Source organism: Arachis duranensis, chromosome 4 (assembly GCF_000817695.3).
Source record: "Arachis duranensis cultivar V14167 chromosome 4, aradu.V14167.gnm2.J7QH, whole genome shotgun sequence".
Classification (NCBI taxonomy): domain Eukaryota; kingdom Viridiplantae; phylum Streptophyta; class Magnoliopsida; order Fabales; family Fabaceae; genus Arachis; species Arachis duranensis.
Genome location: NC_029775.3, coordinates 3267004 through 3289440, shown reverse-complemented (window position 1 = coordinate 3289440; position 22437 = coordinate 3267004). Strand labels below are relative to the sequence as shown.

The 22437-nt window shown below is 30.1% G+C and overlaps 2 protein-coding genes across 3 annotated transcripts; both read right to left on the bottom strand.

Annotated features, from left to right (window-relative positions):
• Positions 1-1952: 1952 nt before the first annotated feature.
• Positions 1953-5952, bottom strand: LOC107482704 (LEC14B homolog). Of its 2 annotated transcripts, none has more exons than XM_052261184.1 (10): positions 5759-5952; positions 4980-5419; positions 4702-4821; positions 4434-4511; positions 4088-4261; positions 3841-3918; positions 3302-3477; positions 2713-2868; positions 2485-2545; positions 1953-2343 (listed from the first exon to the last, which is right to left on the bottom strand). In XM_052261184.1, exons 2-10 carry the CDS (start codon positions 5358-5360, stop codon positions 2146-2148), a joined length of 1422 nt encoding a protein of 473 aa, XP_052117144.1. In that variant the 5' UTR covers positions 5361-5419; positions 5759-5952; the 3' UTR covers positions 1953-2145. The 2 variants fall into 2 exon arrangements, with proteins under 2 accessions (XP_052117144.1, XP_015958732.1); XM_016103246.3 differs by having other exon boundaries at positions 4980-5401.
• Positions 5953-17783: 11831 nt separating this feature from the next.
• Positions 17784-21501, bottom strand: LOC107482705 (sugar transporter ERD6-like 16). Its single transcript, XM_016103247.3, has 16 exons — positions 21232-21501; positions 21089-21151; positions 20833-20922; positions 20696-20755; positions 20443-20617; positions 20276-20340; positions 20086-20178; positions 19794-19874; positions 19614-19698; positions 19493-19539; positions 19332-19394; positions 19177-19236; positions 18919-18972; positions 18751-18810; positions 18256-18370; positions 17784-18128 (listed from the first exon to the last, which is right to left on the bottom strand). The coding sequence occupies exons 1-16, from the start codon at positions 21379-21381 to the stop codon at positions 18004-18006; spliced, it is 1386 nt and encodes a 461-aa protein (XP_015958733.1). The 5' UTR covers positions 21382-21501; the 3' UTR covers positions 17784-18003.
• Positions 21502-22437: the final 936 nt, after the last annotated feature.

Below are 22437 nucleotides of genomic sequence, written 5' to 3'. Positions count from 1 at the left end.
ATATATAAATAATATTTTAATTTTAATTATGAAGATTATTTATGATATTGCAAGAAAATTAATTAGTCTATGTTCTCATTTAGGACGGGCCCATGATATTGTGGGCATGCGCCATGATTTTAAATTCATTTTTCAAAGTTTACATAAAAAGTCAGACACCTACCCGTTAATGTATTATACAATTTTAATCAGTTATTTTTTACAAAAGTATTACCCTCTAAATTAAAATATTCAAATTCATTAAAACTTTCTTTTAATTTGCACGCTTTTTTTTTTCTAAAAAGGACTTGTCACATCTAAGAAAAATAATTTTTCACCCATATTAAAATAGTTTTTTTTTTTTGCCTTCACTGAATTACATGCTTCTATATACAGGTAAATCACACAATTAGAATCATTTCATGATACATTCACCAATGATTCTTCCGTATTTAAATTTTTTAACCAAATCTTAATCTCTCAATAAATAAAACGTGCATCATTTTTTAAACAGAAAATGACCTATTAAACTATTATTAGAGTTAATAAATAAAGTAATAAATTACAAATTTTATTTATTTTTTAATGAAATGCAACAGTTTAAAAATTTTAGAAAAATATAAATAACCAAATTATCATATTACTTTCTAAATTTCAACCATTCTTAACATGTACTACTATCTTAAAGATAAGTCTAGTCGTCTAGTAAGCCAAACCCTTAAAATATTGGTAAATAATGTGATTGTTAATTAAAGTCAATTACCTATAATTATTGTTAGAAGCAGACATGATGGTAACTTTTAGGGTTGACAGTGACACATCAACTGAAAGTGAAATGTAAGATATAAGAGGTACCAATTTATTATGATTGGAAAACATGTGCATTTTTCTCATTCAACCCAACTCACTCAAATATTCAATATGCATGTGCATGCTTTAATTTCCGTGTTCAAACTTGAAACCTACACTATAATCTATATTTTTATTTTGTTTACTACTAGGACCATGCTGCCTAGTTATACCCATATAAATCATCTAGCTTGCCCCTTCCATGGAAATATCACAAGGAGAAATAACTTTTGGTTTTATATATTTTATTTTTAAGAGTTTAATTTAAATATACTAACAATATTACTAATTTATACCATCATTTAATTAAATTTATATATTTAAAAATTAATTACTTTTGTTAATGTATCAATACACAATTAGATATTTGTGCCAAATTCTTATATGCTGTTAAAAACAATTATTATCTTAAAATAAAAAGAAAAATGACATTTTTTCTTTTTTTTTATTGGTTTCTTTTGGACTTTAAAGAACTAGGCCCAAATCAATAAGACAAACATCTTTGGAGGAAAAAAATGAAGGCAACTACAAGCCATCTCAATGCAAGGCCAAAAAAAAATAAAGCCATCTCAATGCATAACAATAAACAGTTCAATCAACCAACTTGGGTTGGTCAAGTGGTCAGCTCACTCGTTCATTTAAGTAAGTGTCGGGAATTCAAACCCCGCCTTGTGCATGTAGCAACTCATTGGCCAACGGCAGACCCTTAAATGGAGCTCAGATCCGCGACGAATTTATCCTTAACCTGTCGGGTTGGAGGATACCGTTTGGGTAAACAAAAAAAAACAATTCAATCATATTTTTTTTTTAAAAGGGAAAAAAGAGAGGAGAGAAATTACATGCAAGATCTTGGTCTAGTGGTCATTATATGTATGTCTTGTAACAAGTGCACTCGGATTCAAAATTTCACCAAAAAAAGAAAAAGGGAGAATCAGGACCGCAGCCACCTTCCCAATACTGTTCCAAAGACAGACATTTGAACCTATTTTCATCATCTCATTACACGTGGTTAAACCATATTCTGGCACATGGTATTGACGGTTTACGTCAGCACACCGTTAATGAAAAATGTTTGAGAGACTAACAAAATGAAAATTCAAGATCCGAATTGAGACAATTGAAAATTAAGAAACCAATTTAATACTCTGAATAAAAATTCAGAAACCGCTTTAAGACTTACCTAAGACAAGCACTTCAAATATACATTTTATTATCATCATTAAGCTAATGCAGCAACAACTAGTGTAACACTTAAAAGGGCCTATATTGCATGCATTAGATGCATGTCCATCCATATATATGTACAAAGAACAACAGCTATATGTGATAAAAGCCTCTCCGGCGAGCTACTCGTCTATTCGGAGAAGCCGGGGCTTCATTACTTCCGGGAAACTCCCACCTAACAATGTCACCATCCCATGCCGAAGTGACTAGAATTGGATAGAAAGGGTGCCAACTACAGTCTCTTACTGGTGCCTCATGATGGTCAAGTTTTGCAACTTGAGCTCCACTCACCTACAAACAATGCACACACTATTGCTTATTTATGATATCTCAGGACACATAATAAGAACCAGAAGGAAAAAGGATTGAACTTTCACTTCTTCATCCTAAGGCAGTCACTGTTAACAAAGCATCTGGGGATTTGTTTCTTACCAAATCATATATGTAAACCGACGAATCACTGGATCCGGTGTAAATGTACTTTTGACCGGTGCTGCAATGGGGAATACACAGAAATGCAGAATGATATGATTATACAAAGAAATCTTCAATATCATATGCAATTCAAAACCAACATATTTTGTGCAGGTTAGGACCTTATATCAGTTAGAAGAACGTGGCTAGCCGAGAGAGGAAAAAATGCTAAAAGTAAAAGCTTACGTATATGATGGCGAGAAATAACAGCGAATTAGAGTACGCAACACTGAGTGTCCTTTATACGTTGCCAACGACTGGTCATGGGGATGCTTTAAATTTCTTGCATAGTCAGGGTAGTCCATCCACCGATAATCCCAATCCTCGTCTCCAAGACCCGTGCTGTTGGTTTAAGTAATTAGCATCATCATTAAATATATACATCACAGAATAGCGAAGGAAAAGAAAGAGGTCGAGTATAATTTTTCTTCATTTTGTTTTCTTGGACTTAATTGTAGCTCCAACATAAAACACCAAACCACACTGAAATTGTGAGTATATATCCACAGTTCACAGAAACAAGCACGTTCATGAGAAAGAAGAGTTATGCATTACACTTATTATGCAGCATCAAAGAACTACATTTAGTTACAAAATTCTAGGTTCAATTGAAATCAATCCTTGTAAAGGGATGGAGATAGAATTAATTTGACCATTTCCGTGTCCCTTATGTGATTTTCAGAACTTGATTATCTATTGTCTTTTTTTTTTTTTTTCCAATTACCATTATATATTGGCAAAAGTACCAAGTTGGATATTATATTAATAGACTCACCTTATGGCATTAGAAGACATCTTCCTTATGTCCCATAATTTGGTAGTTTGATCTTTTCCGTTAGAAATTAAATAACGACCATCCCCACGGCTGTCAATGAATGTAATGCCATCTAAATGTCCCACTAAAGTACCAGCTGGTTGTCCTTTCGTGACAAAGCACCGCCTATCCCAGACCTGCACACATCATAACAGCCAATGATTCCTTTACTGAGTAATTGCAAGCAGAAGTAAAAGGCTTGGAAAGTACTATGTGCCTAATCTGTTGCTACTCGAGATCCAATCTTAAGCTCATTTAGTTATGATTCAGGTTCGAGCTTCCAGTGAGTTGACCTCAAGGCTTGCAAACTGGCGAGCTCTAAAGCAACTGCTTCTATGCTTCTATATGCAAGCTATATATAACATGATGCTGAATATCTATAAACAACTTATGCTTCTTTTATTACATCAAGAAAACAAATCAAAGCAATGCAAAGCTTAGTTCATGGAGTTACAACTGTGGATATTAAAAAACTCCTCCAAGTAAAATATGAAGTTTACCTTGCAGAAACTATCGTCACTTCCAGAATATATGATATTGCCGGATTCATCAGCAAAGCAGACCGCGTTAACATCAGACTGCAATGTAAAAGACCACATCAGACATGATCCACCTTCCATGGTAGCAGACAAAAACTAACTTAAGCCACTATATGCCACTTTATAGTGATGAACAAAAAGATCAAGGCAAATAATAATAAAATGAATTTGAGTTAGTGTTCTAAGCCTCTAAAAGAATCAATAATACCATATGAGCAGGAATTCTAAGGCTTAGTTTATCAGCTCCAAGATCATAAACACATATAGAGCTATCACTGGTTGCAGCCACAAGCTCTTGTCCATCTGTTGAGAACTTGATAGAGAAAATACCAAATTCATCTTCATCTTCATCGGCAGAGAAATTTAGTCCATAATGAATTTCCTGCAATTAAAAAAGGTTTTTCAAAAGATAGAAGATTTCTTGAATGTAAAGCAAATACTTGTAGGAGAAAGTGTACACGTAACATCTGCTTACTCCTCTATAATACTATAAACAAATATTAAACTATATTTCACTCTCAATTATGAATAAAGTGATAAATTTTCACACGTACTGTGACATTAGCTATTGACTGTGTTACAGCAGATCCCACTGTGCAAATATGGACAATTGGTGACATGCTAGCATAAACCTGCAATAATAAATAAAAAATTTATAAAATAAAATGTCTGTTTGAGTTGGAAGAAACAAGGTACAAAATGATAGCTCAAGCTTCTATAAGGTTCACGAGCCATGGTTAGAGGTGCTCAATTATAATAGGAAACTCCTCATCCCAGTTGTCCACAAAAGGCCACACCATTTGGCACTGAACTCAAACTTACAAGATGTTGTTGATCGGGTGAGAGAGAAGTATCAGTGATTGTCCACCGCAAGTTTCGTGCAGAGATGTCCTTCTTAAGTTTCCAGCCCCTTTCGACATCATAGACCCTGATTTGGCTTCCCTGAATCACAACAAAGCGCATATATCTAAAGTGAGGATTTCTTTGTCTCAAACTTGCAGTTTTAGATGTACAAGACTCTTCAATATGCTTAATCATCTTCGGCTTTATACACTACTATTTACATAAAACATAACTACAACGACAATGATAAAAGTAACCTGGAAACCAGCAATGAAAAGAGAACCATCAGCTGAAAATTGTGAAATATAGGCACGGCTTCGCATTCTATCCACAATCCAAGGACCTTTGGTGGGCAAATAGCGGCTTAAAATATGACATCTATCCGCGGACGAGAATCTCCCTTGTCCAGAATAGTTACCTTCTCTACCTACTAGCATTCTTACGGTCGAAGCAGGTAACCTCATCCGGCCGGGAATATTGCGACCCAAAAGCACATAGGGACTTGACCTGAGTTTTGTGAGCTGTGCAATTTCATGATCAAGAATACTTGTCCCTTCTCCAGATATTCCACTACAAACAGACTCACTACTGGCACTACCTTCACTACAGGTACTCGTATCTTTGTTCAACCGAATCATAATTCACTATTTTCTTGATTGCTTCTCACTCTCTATATATCCTGCAAACACCATCAGGTCTAAGAAACCCAGAGCCAGAAGCATTTTCAATCAAAATCACACAAACATATGACATAAAATCAATAATCTTGAGCAATTGCAAACCCTAAAAAACAATTCGTATTGAAATTCAGTTCCCAACCCCCCCTCCCCTTGGATCAACAAGAATAATAAAAGAAAACGAAACAATCAAAGAAAAGACAGGAAATTTAGCTCAATTATGAGAATCAAAAGGGAAACGAAAACATGGGTCGTAGATGAAACTCAATTCAGAACAACACTAAGGCTTATCTAACAGTGGAAGCAAACAAAATAATAGAAAATTATAGAAGAGTGAAGAAAGAAGATTGAGACTTTACCTTAGCTCTTGATTGGAATAACAGGAAGTAGTGTTAGAAATCCCAAATGAGTCTGTTGTGGTCGAAAACTAAGAAGGGAGTGTAAGAGAAAAAGAGAAGAGTGTGTTGATGGAAATGAATGAATCGGTTTGGATTGTTCAAAGCTTCCATTTGCCTTTTCCCACGCCCAGTCGTCTCCATACCTTAATATTTTAGTTATGTATGATTTATTATCTATTACACAGATGTATAAAAAGATTTTTTTTTGAATATTCAAATCTAAAATCTCTTGGTTAGAATGTAAGATGCAAAGAAAAAATGTTATCGGAATGACAGAATTTATTGTTTTTGCCTTTTTGGTCAATAATTAATTATTAATATTTAAAAATATAAATTAAAAATATATTATTAAATTAAAAAAATTAAATTAATGGATAAAATATATTTTAATAATTTTTAAATATTTTTTATAAGATATTTATTATTTTAACTAATTTGATAGTTGTTATTGATATATATTTTTTTAATTTTAAAAAAATATTTAATAGGTATTAATACACTAATTTATTATAATAAAAAAAGTTTTTGTTTATAATTATAATTCTAATAATAATAAATAAGAATTTTATTTGATCAACCAAAAAAACAAGAATTTTATTTACCTATCAAAAATCACAACTTAAAATATATATATATAAACTAACCTGATTATTGTGACATTCTTTAATAATAATTAGGATTTATTATGTTGGAATAATAAGTTCAAACTTTTTATTTTTCTTGATAGTTTTAGTTGGAAAAATAATATATATATATATAGTATTTGTGGTGGTCAAGGTAAAAATAATAGTTTTGAAAAGTAAATACCATATTTTATGATGCTAAAAGGTAAAACTTTTAAATTGACGCATGTTATAGTGTCTCTTGTAGTGTCATGATGCTGGGTTGGACGCGTGTCCAAAACACAAATTAACTATTATACCTAGTTGCAGGATGTGTCAGCATGAGCAAAAACGGATCTCACAATGAAGATTATTTGTTAGAAAATGAAGAAAATTAATCCAAGTTATACTGGTTATTATAGACTTATAGTTTGTTAATCAAACAAGTGAAAATAAATTTAATAATAATATCTCTTTTTTTTTGTCAAAGTTCAGGCCAAGCAGCCGCATAACCAAGCCTAAACAAATGAAATTTAGGGAAAAAAATTTAAACACATAACTCCTCCTGATTCAAAAAAAAGAACACAACTCTTAATTTCTACTCTCATTTTTTCACATATCCCATCTACCCCTGTTGAGAATGATCTCCTCTGTCAAAACACCATGTGAGTCCTATACTACCAACTTAATCAGAGTGCAGAGGCTGCAATTTTGTGGTGTGGAGATGAAGCATGAATTATGGCTCTGGTTTTACGTTCCTTCCGACGTTTATTACCCTCCTCTTTTTTATTTACATGCTCACAATTTTGCCTCTTCGAGACTTAATTATTTTGGGTGGAGTTGTGTTGTGATTTTTTTAGGGCTGGTCAAAATCTATTTATTTAAAAGTAAATGGGTATAACATTGTCATGTAATTGAAAAATTTAGATTCAATGTATTAGTTTTTATGTGTAGTATTTATTAATAATGAAATAGATGTTTATGATAGTGAGATTTTTGTTATTCAAATGACCTAATAAATTAGGATTTTATTGTGGAAATATATTTTATCTATTTTGCTCAAATAGCAATTATATAAACTAATTAAGTAGTCACAAGAGACTTGGTAATTATGGTGTTAGTCTGGATGATATTATTTCCTAAAAAATATAGGCTATGTAATATTATCATTTAAAATTAAATAATGATTCGTGCATTAACGATCGATTAGTTAGGTTAGTGCTTAAAGGTTTTGTTTATAAATTGATGTGAGTATGGTTAGTGATTAAGGATGCAGGATTTATTTTATTTTTCTTTTCTTAAAGCTATTGAATTTTCTACTACTTTTTTTTCAGAGATTATGCTTTTCCTTTTACATGAGTATGTAGTTACAATTATTTTTAAAAATAAAATTCAAACATCTTATCAGGGTCCATCACACTAAAACCAAGGTCCACCACCATTTTAAAAAAAATCAGAAACTATTATTAAATTAATTTTTTCACTACGTCATTAGCATTAGCATTAGAATTACCAAATTTTAATAATCTAGATAAATAGTATTTATTATTGTCACTGACTCACTGCAAAATAAGTATTATAAAATTGTAGGTCCTACTTCTGTATATATCAAGTCAAGACACGCGTCCACTATAAGATGATGACAGTTGTTCAGTAGGTGTTGAAAATTTTGCCTTTTAGTGCTATAAAATTTTTCTAATAATTTTGATTGAAAAAAGATGAGAGAGAGAGAGTTGACAACGATAATTATTATATCATACTGATCCTGCGTGGCGTGTTGATGTGTAAACACGTGTTAAGTAGTATCAGAAAGTAGTGTTAGAAATTCTAAATCACTCTGTTATGGTTTAGGGTTGATGGAAATGAATGAATCAGTTTGGATTGTTCAAAGCTTCCATTTGTTTTTTTTCATGCTCGGTCGTCTTCATATCTTAGTTAATATTTTAGTTATGTATGATCTATTAATTATTACACAGATGTATAATCTTTTTTCTAAAATAGTTTTTATTGTATATAATTTATAAAAAAATTATTTTAAATACTCAAATTTAAAATCTCTTGGTTAAAATGTAAGATGCAAAGAAAAAATGTTACGAAAATAGTAGAATTTATTGTTTTTGTCTTTTTGCTCAACAGTTAAGTATTAATATTTAAAATTGTGAACTAAAAGTATATTATTAAATTATTAAATTAAAAAATTAAATTAATAACTAAAAATAATATATTCTAATAATCTTTAAATATTTTTTATAAGATATTTACTATATTAACTAATTTGATAGTTGTTATTAATATATATTTTTTAATTTTTAAAAAATATTTAATGGCTATTAATATACTAATTTATTATAATAAAAATAGTTTTAGTTTATAATTATAATTCTAGTAATAATAAATAAGAATTTTATTTGATCAATAAAAAAATAAGAATTTTATTTACATATCAAAAATCACAACATAAAATATATATATATATATATAAACTAACATGGCTTCTTTAGTAATAATTAAGATTTACTCTGTTGGATTAATAAGTTTAAAATTTTTTATTTTTTTGATAGTTTTAGTTGAAAAAATAATATATATGTGTGTGTATAATGTTTGTGGTGACGAAGGTAGAAGCAATAGCTTCAAAGAGTAAATACTAACAATTTAATAGTTTTGGAGATTCTATGATATTGAATGAAAATTTTTAATATTTATTGATGTTGTAGTGTCACGATGCTGGGTTGAACTCGTGTCCAAAACACAAATTGACGCGTGTTTAAGACACAAATGCTGAGTTGGACGAGACGCGTGTCCAAGATACAAATTAACGCGTGTTCAAAACACAAATGCTTGGTTGGATGCGTGTCCGAAAAAGGGGTTCCACAATGAGGATTAATTGTTAGAAAATAAAAAAATTAATCCAAGTTATATTTGTCATTATAAACTTTTAGTTTGTTAACGAGACAAATAAAAATAAATTTAATAATAGTATCTCTTTTTTTTGTATCTCTTTTTTTTTTGTCGAAGTTCAGGCCAAACAGTAGCAGAACCAAGCCCAAACACAAACGGGATTCAGAGAGAGAGAGAGAGAAATTCAAACACACAACTCCTCCTGACAAAAAAAATACAACTCCTAATTTCCCTCACTTTCCCACAAAGTCCGTCTACTCCTATTGAGAATGATCTTCTCTATCAAGAGAAACTACCAACTTAATCAGAGTGCAGAGGTTGTAATTTTATCGCCAGCGTGGAGATGAGGCACGAATTATGGTCTTAGTTTCACGCTTCTTGCGGCGTCTGCTACCTCCTCTTTTCGATTTACATGCTCACAATTTTGGCTCCTCAGAACCGTATTATTTTGGGTGAAGTTGTGTTGTAATTTTTTTAGGGTTGGTCAAAATATATTTATTTAAAAATAAATGGACATAGCATTGTCATGTAATTGAGAAATTTAGATTCAGTGTCTTAGTTTTTATGCATAGTATTTATTAATAATGAGATAGATATTTATGATAGTGAGATTTTTATTATTCAAATGGCCTAATAAATTAGGGTTTTGTTGTCGAAATATATTTTATCTATTTTTCTCAAATAGCAATTATATAAACTAATTAGGTAGTCACAAGAGGCTTGGTAATCATGGTGATAGTTTGAGTGGTATTATGCCTTGAAAAAATGTAGGCAATGTAATATTATCATTTAAAATTAGTTGTAGTTGTTATAGTACATGACATGTACGGCAGTAGTAATTTTTTTTTTTCGCGTTAGGATTTAATAGTATGTTCATGTTTATTGATCGAGAGAGCTAAAAAAACTACGATTCATGCATTAACGAGTGTTTGAGTGATGATTTAAGATGATGATATTAATAACAGATCACGGTCGATTAGTTAGGTTAGTGATTAAAGGTTTTGTTTATAAATTGATGTGAGTATGGTTAGTGATTTAGAAGGTAGGATTTATTTTATTTTTCTTTTCTTAAAACTATTGAATTTTCTACTACTTCCCATCACACCAAAATCAAAATCCACCACCATTAAGAAAAAAACAAAATCTATTATTAAATTAATTTGTTCACTACGTCATTAGCATTAGCATTAGAATTACCAAATTTTAATGATCTACATAAATGGAGTTTATTATTATCACTGGCTCACTGCAAAATAAGTACTATAAAATCGTAGGTCCCACTAATCATTATATCATACTAACCCTACGTGGTGTGTTGATGTGTAAACATGTGTTACGTAGTAACGGACAATTAGTTACCGTTTTGTAGTGGACCGTAACATCATGATCATTAGTGTAAATTTCGTTTGTGTCGGTCAATCAAAATAATTACTAATTAGCCATAATTAGCATATAATATAATCAATATTTATGGGGCATGAAAAGATGTTAGTTTGTGGGCCTTTTTTGGTGTAGTTGATGAAAAATTAGGTTTACGATAACAAGAAGGAGATTGTAGAACATATGAAGTTATGACCTGGCTTCAAGATATTAAATGAATATACAGAAGCATCAGGTTAAAAGATCAAAATCTTAAGGTAGTAAATTTGGTCTGGAAAAACTTTCGATGTTTTACCTTAAATATCTCTTAAATCACCAGACCAATTAACCATCGGTTCTGATACCACCTGTTAGGCCGTCATGGAGAGCTATCGTCTACCGGAGAGTTTCAGAGAGGAACCAAGTGAAAAAATAAAGATGAAAAGACACCACATCTAACTCAAAGAACATAAGATGAGAAGATACCACATCCAACTCAAAACCTTAAAGTGTCAAGTTAATGAGTCTCTCATCATATAAACTCCTCACACTCGCTACTCATCTAGATTACCCTTACCGTGAAGACTTTCGATGCTGCTTTACTTTGAATACTCCTTGGATACCAGGCCGATTAACTATTGGCTCTGATACCACTTGTTGGGCTATCATGGGAAGTTCTTGATCACCGGAAAGACTTTTGGGAGAAACTAAGTGAGAGAACATAAGATAAAAAGACATCACATCTAACTCAAAACCTTAAGGTAGTAAGTTAATAGGTCTCTTATCTTATAAACTCATCACTTTTTCTTATTTTTTTCAATGAAACTAATTCATTATACTCCTCACACTTGCTACTTAACAAAATGAAGTATGATTATGTCTCATAAAAAAATAAAAATAATAATGACCTTACTTAAGAGACTAATTTAACCAAATAATATTTTAATCCATTACAAATCAGAATTTTATTTAAGGGTTTGTCGACTTGTCGTTGGTCAATTGATTGCTACATACACAAGATGGAATTCGAACAATCAACACTTATTTAAGCAAACTAATGAACTAACCACTAGACCAACCTAATTTGGTTTAATAATTCTGTATGTTTACAAAGAATCAAATATCTAAGTCATTATATTTTAAATATATTATGTGTATTTTACATTTTTAATAAAATAATTAAACTTTCTCACAACATAATTATTTTAATAATGATTTAAAACCATTCATTAGCATAAAATACACTCGATTCAATAAGTCTTCTTACAAAAAAAAATCCAACCCAATCAAGTCCAAAATACTAAGAAGTTCAATCTTTTTGTTTTGATCAATAAATTAGGTCAAATTTGTCTAACGGTAAAATATCCAACATGACCTCGGGAGGAAACTAGTTACTTCAAAGTTCAAGCTCTATAATATGATAGTTACTAAGATAATTTAACTCTTAAGCTAGTATTACTATCCTGTTTCGTAGTGGACTGTGACATCGTGCAATTTTTATTTGTGTCAGTCAATCAAGAGTAATTATTAATTAGCCATAATTAGCATATAATGTAATCGATATTTGTGGGCTAGAAAAAAATTGATTTGTGGGCATTTTCTCTTCTTTTGGTGTAGTTGATGAAAAACTAGGCTTATGGTAGGATTGGTAGCAAAACGGAGATTGTAGGAGATAAGAATCGGTGATGGAGTAGTTGAATATGTTGAATGGACCTTCATTTTATATAAATGAAGCATCAAGTTAAAATGGATTTCTTATCTTGTAAATTTCTCACTCTTTTTTATTTTTTTTGATGTGGGACTAATTCATTATACTTCTCATACCAAACCGATTAACGATTTACTCTTATATCACTTGTTAGGCCACCATAAGGAGCTCTGGACTATTAGAAAGACTTCAAAGAGAAACTACGTGAGAAGACATCACATTCAACTCAGAGAACATAAGATGAGATGATATCATATCTAATTTAAAACCTTACTTGAGGTAATTTTGGAGAGCAAATACCAGCAACTTAATAATTTTAATCGAAAAAATAATATATATTATGTGGGGTTGACAACGGTAATTATTAGATCATACTGACCTTGTGTGGCGCGTTGATGTATAAATGCTTATTAGTCAACCAATAGTAATTATTAGTTAGCCATAATTAGCATATAATGTAATCGACAGTCAATCAAAAGTAATTACTAATTATCCATAATTAACATATAATATAATCGATATTTGTGGGTCAGATAGAAGACATGGATTAGTTGAGTAGTTGAATATGTTGAATGGACCTTCATTTTGTGTAATAAAATGTCAAGTCAAAATAGATTTTTTATCTTATAAAATTCTCGCTCTTTCTTGTTTTCATCAATGTGGGACTAATTCATTACACTCCTCACTCCAAACTGATTAATTATCGACTCTGATACCACTTATTGAACCATTATGAGGAGCTCTACTAAAAAGACTTTGGGGAGAAACTAAGTGAGAAGACACCACATCCAACTCAGAGAATATAAGATGAGAAGTGTAACATCATACCACACAAAACTTTACGCTTAAGCTGTAAAACAGAGGTGGTGTGGTATTACGACCTATAAAATAAAATATTTATAATAATAATAATGGAACGAATATGATAAACTAAGAGCCTTGAAAAACAGGTGAAACAAAAATTACAAAATAAAAAGCGCAACGTTTAGGAAACGAGATTACTTGCTTGCAAAGAAACCTAATGATCATAGGCATAAGTAAACAAAAAGTGAGAATAGAGAGTCAAGGATACAAAATAACTAGCTCCTAACTCAGCCTGCGAAGTCAAGGCTGTCCGGAGAATATTTACATACATATATACATATCCCAAATACCCAAAATATATAGATGAAACCCTAACTCTCCTTAAACCTCTAAGAGGAACAAAATAAACAAGTTATTCTGAGAAGAAGCTAAGTATATATACACATAAACTATATAGTGAAAATGAACTCAGAAACCGCTCCACTTCAGAAGTCTAGACGCTACCGAGGAGCCTTTCGACCTGCATTTGAAAAATAGCAACACAGTATGGGGTAAGAATCAAAGGTTCTCAGCATGGTAAAGGTGCCACGCATATAAGATATAAGGTCCTACGAATGTCAGAGACAATTCTAGAATGCCGACACTCAAATTATAAAGCTTAAATTACTAAACAGAAACCATAAAAGGGGTAGGTGTCTTGGGAATTCTAAATTCAATTTAAACTTAACCTTAACACTAAACATGTCCACCTTTCCTCTATTCCTCCGTCTCTGGTAAGGTTGCAAAGACAGACAAACAAACAACAAGCACAAGTTGGAGACAAGTAGTGCAAGTAGCAAATATAACAATTAACATAATATATTCAGTTAGGCATCCCCAAGTAATGCATAGCAAACAAACAAACAAAATGCACATGATATATGCCTGTCCTATGGCTGATGAGGCTCATTTGTCGATTATCAAGCCAACCCGACAAGTCCAAAACCCTTGGACTCTCTCTCGTCGCACATCCCCATGAGTCTATGCATAGCTTTTTCTCATTTAATTCATAATTCATACATTCATAAACATAACTTTACTCAATGGAGGATAACCATTCCCGATAATTTATACGTGTCCGGTCACCCTTACGATGTAGGGTCAACAGAGTATCGAGTCTCAACATGGAACACATAGTGGCAAGCCACGATATTTAATCGAAAAAAACTTGTATCTTGGATATCATTAAATGCATAAGCCACACAAGTATTCATAATCGTTCATATTCATTACATAATCGTTCGTCATAGCCATAGCATCATATATTCTCCATGCATATACATTTTTCTCATATAACTTATCATTTTTACCTTTACTTCATCCCAAGTTATCTCCAATTCCTAGCTTCAGCTAATTACTAGGCTTAATACTATATTTTATGACTAAAAAAATAAAAATAGAGGTTTAGAAATTTGAAATTAGGTTTAAAATTCAAAAATCTAGATTTGCTAAAATAGGGGCCACGCGTACGCATGGATCCCAGCCCGGAAGGGTTTGGTCATGTCGTGAGCGACTGGACGCGTACGCAAATCCCTAGTCACGCGCACGCGTGGGCATGAAAAATTCTCACTCGCGTACGCAAGCTCCCTACTCGCGTACGCATGAATCCCAACCCGAAAAAGTTGGTTGCGTCATGAGCAGATGGACACGTACGCAAATGCCGAGTCACGCGTAAGCGTGGACCACGTGTACGCGTGAGCGTACGTTTTTCCAAAATTTTTGTTAAGTTTGAAAGCTCTCTTCCTTCCTTCCTTAATGTTTTGCAGCATGAACGATGAGAAGGGAGGAAGGAGAAGCTGTGTTCATAAGGGCTATTGGGCTGGATTGGGTCTTGGGCCAATTTTGGGGTCTAATTCGACCGGTTTGGTCCGTTCGGTTCAATCTTGGCCAAATTCTTTGAAATTAGTGTCAAAATTCTCGTTTTAATTAGCTCTATCCTATTTTAATATAATATTGACATTTCTAATTTTCTTTATTAACATTTACTTTATTGACTAATTATTTACTAATTTAACAGGATTTATAAGAAGATACCATATCCAACTCAAAACCTTAAAGTGTCAAGTTAATGGGTTTGATGACTTTTGATGCTGCTTCACTTTGAATACTCCTTGAGTACTAGACTGGGAAAGAATCAAGAATAAGATGAGAAGATACTACATCTAACTCAAAACCTTAAAGTGTTAAGTTTCAGCTCTAATACTACTTGTTGGCCTACCATGAAAATCTCTCAATCATTGGGGAGAATTCCGGAAGAAACTAAGTGAGAAATATAAGATAAGAAGACATCACATCTAACTCAAAACCTTAAAGTAGTAAGTTAATGAATCTCTTATCTTATAAACTTTTCCCTCTTGTTTTTTTTAATATGAAGCTATTTCATTACACTTCTCACACTTACTACTTAACAAAATGAAGTATGGTTATGTCTCATAAAAAAAATAATAATAGCTTTACTTAAGAAACTAATTTAATGAAATAATATTTTTATTTTGATTGCCATAAAAAAATACTTCTAAAAAACTAGTAGTGCTTAGATTTAAGTTTTTACTTTAATACTGTAGATAACAAAAAAAGAAATCACCTTATTAATATAAATTTAAGAAAATTACTTCTAAAAAAAAGTAAATGGATAAAAGTATATATGAAAAAAATTTACAAGTCTATAAAAATACACATTAAAAATTATAAATATCAAAATATACCTTAAATATTGGAAATTTTTTATTTAAATTAAATAAATATAAAATTTATAAAAATACATAAAGTACAACATAATTATATCACAATTTGTCACATCCCAGTGATAGAGGAAAATTTCAAAGAATAAACATATCTCGAGTACTAAGACCCAATCTGTGTCAGAACTCAGAAGTGTTAAATGGAGTCTCGGTATCCAATATACATGCAAAAATATAATATGGGCTCAGTCAGTGATAGACCCAAAAAATTTTAAAAGTGGGGACAAAAATATATATACTAAAATAAATTTTGTTAAACATTATTAATTATATGAAGATATAAAAATAAAAAAGAATTAGTAAACACTTTCATTCTTAAAATACTATTCATTATATATAATTTATAAAAAATAACATTTATTTCTAAAACTTAAACTTAAAAACATTTTAATTATAATTATAGATAATTTGTTATTCTAACTAGTTTTTTTATACACATTTAATAATAAAAAACTGAATTAATTGGCACATTAATGCCTAACGATACACTAGTATTTATAATTTGAAATTAAAATTATATATAAATACTAAAAAATTAGATCTGTATATGAAAAGTATGTTTATATAAAATAATAGAAACTTACTTTATAATTTTTTTTCTTTCTTTCTTTTAAAAATAATTAAATTTGTTATATATTTTTTAATTTAATTTTGATATAATATTAGATGAAAAATTTTATGCATCTGTTTAATTATGTATTATAATTAAAATATTTTATATTACTATTTCTAAAAATAAAAAATCTATTTTAAATTATTAAATTAATTAATTTATTTTAGAATTTTATATGCAATATAAGTACATATAATAGAACAAAAGTAAAAGAAAAAACAAGTAATAAGGATGAATAAATTGAAAATAAAATAAAATATATAAAGTCATGAAGAGAATAAAACATTAGATTAATACCTAAACTATAATTGTTTGAATTAAAAATTTTTAATTAAAAATATCAAAAAGAGAAACAATGAAATTAAAAAATACATACATAGAGTCATGAGAGCTATTATAAAAAATATGGAGAATTTAAAATTTACCTTTTTGACGAAAAGAAGATGACCATTAGACAAGAAATAAAAAAAAGTTAAAAATATAAAAATAAGAAGAAGGTTTAATAGAGGGTTAAAAAATGACCATATCTCGAATACTGAGTCACCATGATCAAACTCATATTCGCATTGCTATATCTCGAATACTGAGTCGTATCCTGTTTTTGTTAAATTTCGGATATTGAGACCCTATTTAATTCTTTTAGCACAAATTGAAGTTTCAGTATCCGAAACCTGTTTATTTTTTGAAATTCTCTTCAATAATCGAGATGTAACCAATTGCGTATTTATGTAATTATACTGTACTTTATATATTTTCGTTAATTTTATATTTATTTAATTTAAATATTAAAAAACTCCAAATATTATTTTCGTTAGACAAAAGTATAGTTCAGATCTTACATATTTATTACGGGCATGACATTTTTGTCCATCAAAATCAGTTTTTAGAGTGTATTTTTTATATTTATAAACTTTAATATGTTTATTTATGATAAATTCTTTTATGAATATTTTTGTCTATTTATTCTCTAAAAATTTAGTAATGCTTAAATTTAAGTCTATGCATGATAACTGATAAGAGTCACAAGTACCAGTAAAATAGGGAGTGGATTTTTTTGGTGGAAAAAAATTGGATAGTGTTTAATATTTAATTTTATCATTTATTGTTTTTTTTTTTATTAATTTTTGATCCCATTTATAGAATTAAAGGTGAGAGATCACACTTTATTCTCTCAAATGAAAAAAAATGGAAATGATCCATTTTTGTTATGCGGTCAAGAAAATAAATATGAAAAAAACTTCTTAATCCAATAATACTCTTGAGAGCCAACAATTAAAACAATAATTTTACAATTAATCAACACATATTTACTACTACTATTCGTTACAATACTGCAACTCATCTATTACTCTTTGGGGATCCTATTGACAAAATGGATGTAAAAAAGAACAATACAATTTTAGAATCTAATTCATCTCATCTTTCTTGATTAATTAATTAATTTACTTTTCCTCTGTGTTAATGCATGCTTGAATTTCTTCCAGTGTTTTTCCTTTGGTTTCTGGAACTAGTTTTGCTACAAATACAATAGTTAAGAGGCACCCAACAGCATATAAAAAGAAAGTACCTGTCCAAAAGATAATAAGTATAAAATATATAATAAAATATAAAATATAAATTAAAAATAAATTAAATAACTCATGATAATTGATTTTTTCTACATAGACAATGTTATTTATAGAAATGTTACTTACCAGGAGCACTCCAATCCATTAAAAAATTGTAAGTATATGAAACTATCCAAGCTCCAAGCCATGTCAATAACACTACCAAGCTCCCAGCACTTCCCTTAATATTTATGGGAAAGATCTGCAATGTGACATTTTGTATTAGAAAAAAAAACATTTTCTTAATTTTTCTACTATTTATTAAACGGATTTTTATTTTTATAAATTAAATAAATGTAATAATTATTAAAATAAATCATTTAAAAAATATTTACCAAAATAAATACCCCTCTCTAATGTAAACGAGATAATTTTGTATGTATCTTGCATACATTTGTTTTATCTCGTTTACACTATAAACGAGATACATATAAAATTATCTTGTTTACAGTGTAAACGAGATAAGAGAGAGGTATTTATTTCGATAAATATTTTTTAAATTATTTATTTTGATAATTATTACATTTATTTAATTTATAAAAATAAAAAATCCGTTATTAAACTCTTAACTATAATACATACCTCAGACATAATTAGCCAAGGAACTGATCCCATTCCAATTGCAAATGATGCAATATATATCTGGTAACAACAAAAATTAATAGATGAATCATTTTCAGCTTAAAATCTGAATCTAAATAATAAGCTTAAAGATTGTGAATTTAATTGAAGGGGGAAAATTAAACTCACCAACACACCAGAAACTACTAATGTTGGTACCCACTCAAGCAATAAGCTTTGACCCTGAATTCATTGAATCACAAAAAATAAAATTTATGAACTGAATAATAAAACATATGCACATTATAGTTAAATTAAAATATAATAATAGCCAATGAGTAATAGCTCAATGACATTGTCTCCTCATACTCAATTAAAAAATTGTAGATTCGAGTCTCTTATCTTTGGTAAAAAAAAATTATTAAAATATAATATATATAGACTTGCCTTAAGAAAGAAAGCAATTCCAGTAATAAAACAGCCTAAGAAAGTGCCACTAGCAGAAACCTGTGAACAAATAAAACTTTAGTTTAAGTATCAAATTTCTGATTCGCATTATTTCATATAACTGAGTGTTAACAAAAAAAGATTTTTTTTTTTACTGTTATGAGAGGTCTTCTTCCAGTTTTATCCATCAGTATTGCTCCCAATGCTGTAAATGGAACCTGTGAATCATTGTAACAAATGAAGTTCATACATGAAAATGTAGGTATATGATTACTTTCTTAGAACTTAGAAGCATTTGTATAGAGTGATCAACTACCTGTATTAAAGCATAGGCTATGGTACCAACTTTTCCGGAAGAAAGCCCTGCAACAAATCAAACCATAGATGAATAAACATGATATGAAGAAACAGAATTATTTGTTCTTCTCATTACTTACCAGAAGCTACGAAAGTCTCAGATGCATAGAATCCTATACCATTGATTCCACTAGCTTGTTGACATACCATTAAACCAACACCAATCTGAAATTATGTAACAAACTATTAGAAACCTTTGATTTGACCAATTTAATTACATTTTGTGACTAAGTTTCTGCAATAAATAGTATGTTACTTACAACTAAAGATCTCATATATTTGCTTTGGAACAAATCCAATAGCTTAGCTTTAGGAAGGCTTTGAAGACTTTCAATATAATCCTGTTCAAATCACCAAATTTGTTCGGCTCAATTCGTATGCATACACTGTCAGAGTAAAATAGTTTTAAATTGACGCGCGCCAAATCAAATTCGACCATGTAAGCGAAAATAGTATCTCAAAAAGACCACTCTTGCTTACATGGCAGCAACTAATTGGATATATATCAGCCTCTTATTATGATCAGAGATTATAATATTGAAAGCTAAGTACCAGAATTTCTTGAGCTTCATGTGAAATATCAGCATCTTTACCCCTAAGTCTTCTCAAAGCTAGTTGAAATTCCTTTTCACGCCCAACTTTTGCCTGAAAGAAAATCATGCTCATTTTAATTAATTTTCATTTCACAGCTTGGTTTCTTATTATTATTGTATATAATAATGCTTAATTAATTAATTATTACCAGCCATCTAGGAGATTCTGGAATGAAACACAAACCAATCAACAAGCAAATGCAAGGTGCTAAGCCTTCAAAATTTGCAAGCAAAGCCAATAGAATTAGACCATTTTTTCTTCACAATTAAAGCAAAATTTGTATAAATTAAATGATGTTGTTACTTAATTAATTACCTGCTAGTGCTAGTAGTCTCCAATTTACAACACTTCCTATTAAGAATGAGACTGATGATCCAATCACAATGAGAAGCTGGTTTGTTGTTGCAAGTCCTCCACGAAGATTCACATATGAGATAACTCCAATTCCATAGCCAGTGAAAAATCTTCCCAAGTCAAGTATGAAAGAGTCCTGCATTATATTATCAACATTATAATATGAAAAATAATATTGTGTGGTGCAGAAGATGGAATTATTGTTATTAATTACCTTGGAGAAGAAGACAGCTATCCAACCTGTAATGCAAAATCCTGATGAAATTCTCATCGCCTGTAATTACAACAATAATAAGAAACTTAACATTAATTAGTACTTTAATTGAAGATATTAATTAAGCATATACATACTCCTTTGCGGCCAATGAAATCAGTAATGTGACCACTTGTTATAGCCCCAAGCATTGCTCCAATCGTTACTAATGAACCAAACAACGAAAACTGCCACCATTTTACATCAAATTATTAATAATCACAACATATTATGATATAGTGGAAACTCAGGTACAATCGATTTAGTCAAATCAGTCAAATCATCTAACGGCTCTCAGTTGAATTTCTACCTTATGATATATATAAAAAGGGAAATTGATAATAAGTAATTAACCTGAGCAAGAGAGAGATTAAGATCTGCTCTAATAGCTGCTTGAGTTGGTGCTGAATAACCCACCTGATCCACATAATGTTCATCATTCAACATGCAATTAAAAATATTTAGTACTTAATTAAGCTAAGGTTAATTGAACATACACAAGTTCCAAATGAGAAGGAACCACAAACAGCAACAAGTGTGCTAAGTATAACCATCCCAATGGAGGAGGATCCATCATGTGCATGTTGAATAAACGGTTCTTGCAAATCACCACCACTCTCAACATCTTTGTGTTCCTCAATTGCCATCTCAATTATCTTTGTGAAGAAGATGGATCAGAGTGGTGTTGTTGAAAAGAGACAGCATGCAAATTAAAAGAACATAATGCTACTTATATTGAATTTTCGCCATCATTGTTATTATTATGTTGGATAGGATTATAAAACTCTCCAACGTGAAATATATAATACACTCAACTTGGTATAACAATTGAATATAACTATCATTCTTGGTTACGTTTGTAAAACACTTAGTTGCCTTACGAATTCTAATCTAACTGAATATGTATATATAACAATTATTGCATAAATAACAATTTTACACGTCACTACGTGCTTGCATCAGATTTAAAATGAATATATAAAAAATTGAATTGATTATTGCATGAAGGGTTAAAAACACATAAGATCACGTGGGATAGAAGCTGTCAGTGGTGGTAGCGGTTACAATGACAGAGCAAATTCTGACGTATTCCTAAATATATAGAGAAGAAGAAATGCAAGTTGCAAATATTGAATATATTTTGGCCTTTAGGATTCTTTATCCATCTAGCTATGCTTACGTGGTTCTTACTCGGATCAACCACCTTAGCTTCTTTCATACATACATACATACATACATACATACATACATAAATACATACATACATACATTCCGCACGCGGCAAGCGTGATCAATCATTATTTATTAATTTATTTATGGAATAATTATAAAAAAATATTTAAAAACTAGTAAAATTTATTTTTTTTACTATTATTTTTTGTTATTAATCTAATTTATTTAGTTTAATAATTTAATAATATATTTTTAATTTATATTTTTAAACATTAATAACTAAATAATAATTAAAAAAATATATTCTATTTATCTTCTAATATTTCTCGTAATTATGCAACATATATTGTTAATACCAGGTTTTGGAATAGTGATGCATGTGTTAGGGAAAAAAAATATTATGTAACCAGGAGGGTAGTTGCAGATATTTTTGTTTGGTTGTTTATTAATGATGCATTAAGAAAACGAATTAGTACTTATGATTCAAACTTGGAGGCTTCATTGCATCAATATAATATCTTTTTTGCTGA

Coding starts and splice junctions, on each gene's coding strand:
- LOC107482705 (XM_016103247.3), bottom strand. CDS start 21,381: ATGGCAATTGAGGAACACAAAGATGTTGAGAGTGGTGGTGATTTGCAA. Junction 19,699..19,793: donor AATATATGAGATCTTTAGTT/GTAAGTAACATA, acceptor ACATAATTTCAG/ATTGGTGTTGGTTTAATGGT. Junction 18,973..19,176: donor GAATTGCTTTCTTTCTTAAG/GCAAGTCTATAT, acceptor CAATGAATTCAG/GGTCAAAGCTTATTGCTTGA.
- LOC107482704 (XM_052261184.1), bottom strand. CDS start 5,360: ATGATTCGGTTGAACAAAGATACGAGTACCTGTAGTGAAGGTAGTGCC. Junction 4,262..4,433: donor AGTCAATAGCTAATGTCACA/GTACGTGTGAAA, acceptor TTTTAATTGCAG/GAAATTCATTATGGACTAAA. Junction 3,478..3,840: donor GTGACGATAGTTTCTGCAAG/GTAAACTTCATA, acceptor TGATGTGTGCAG/GTCTGGGATAGGCGGTGCTT.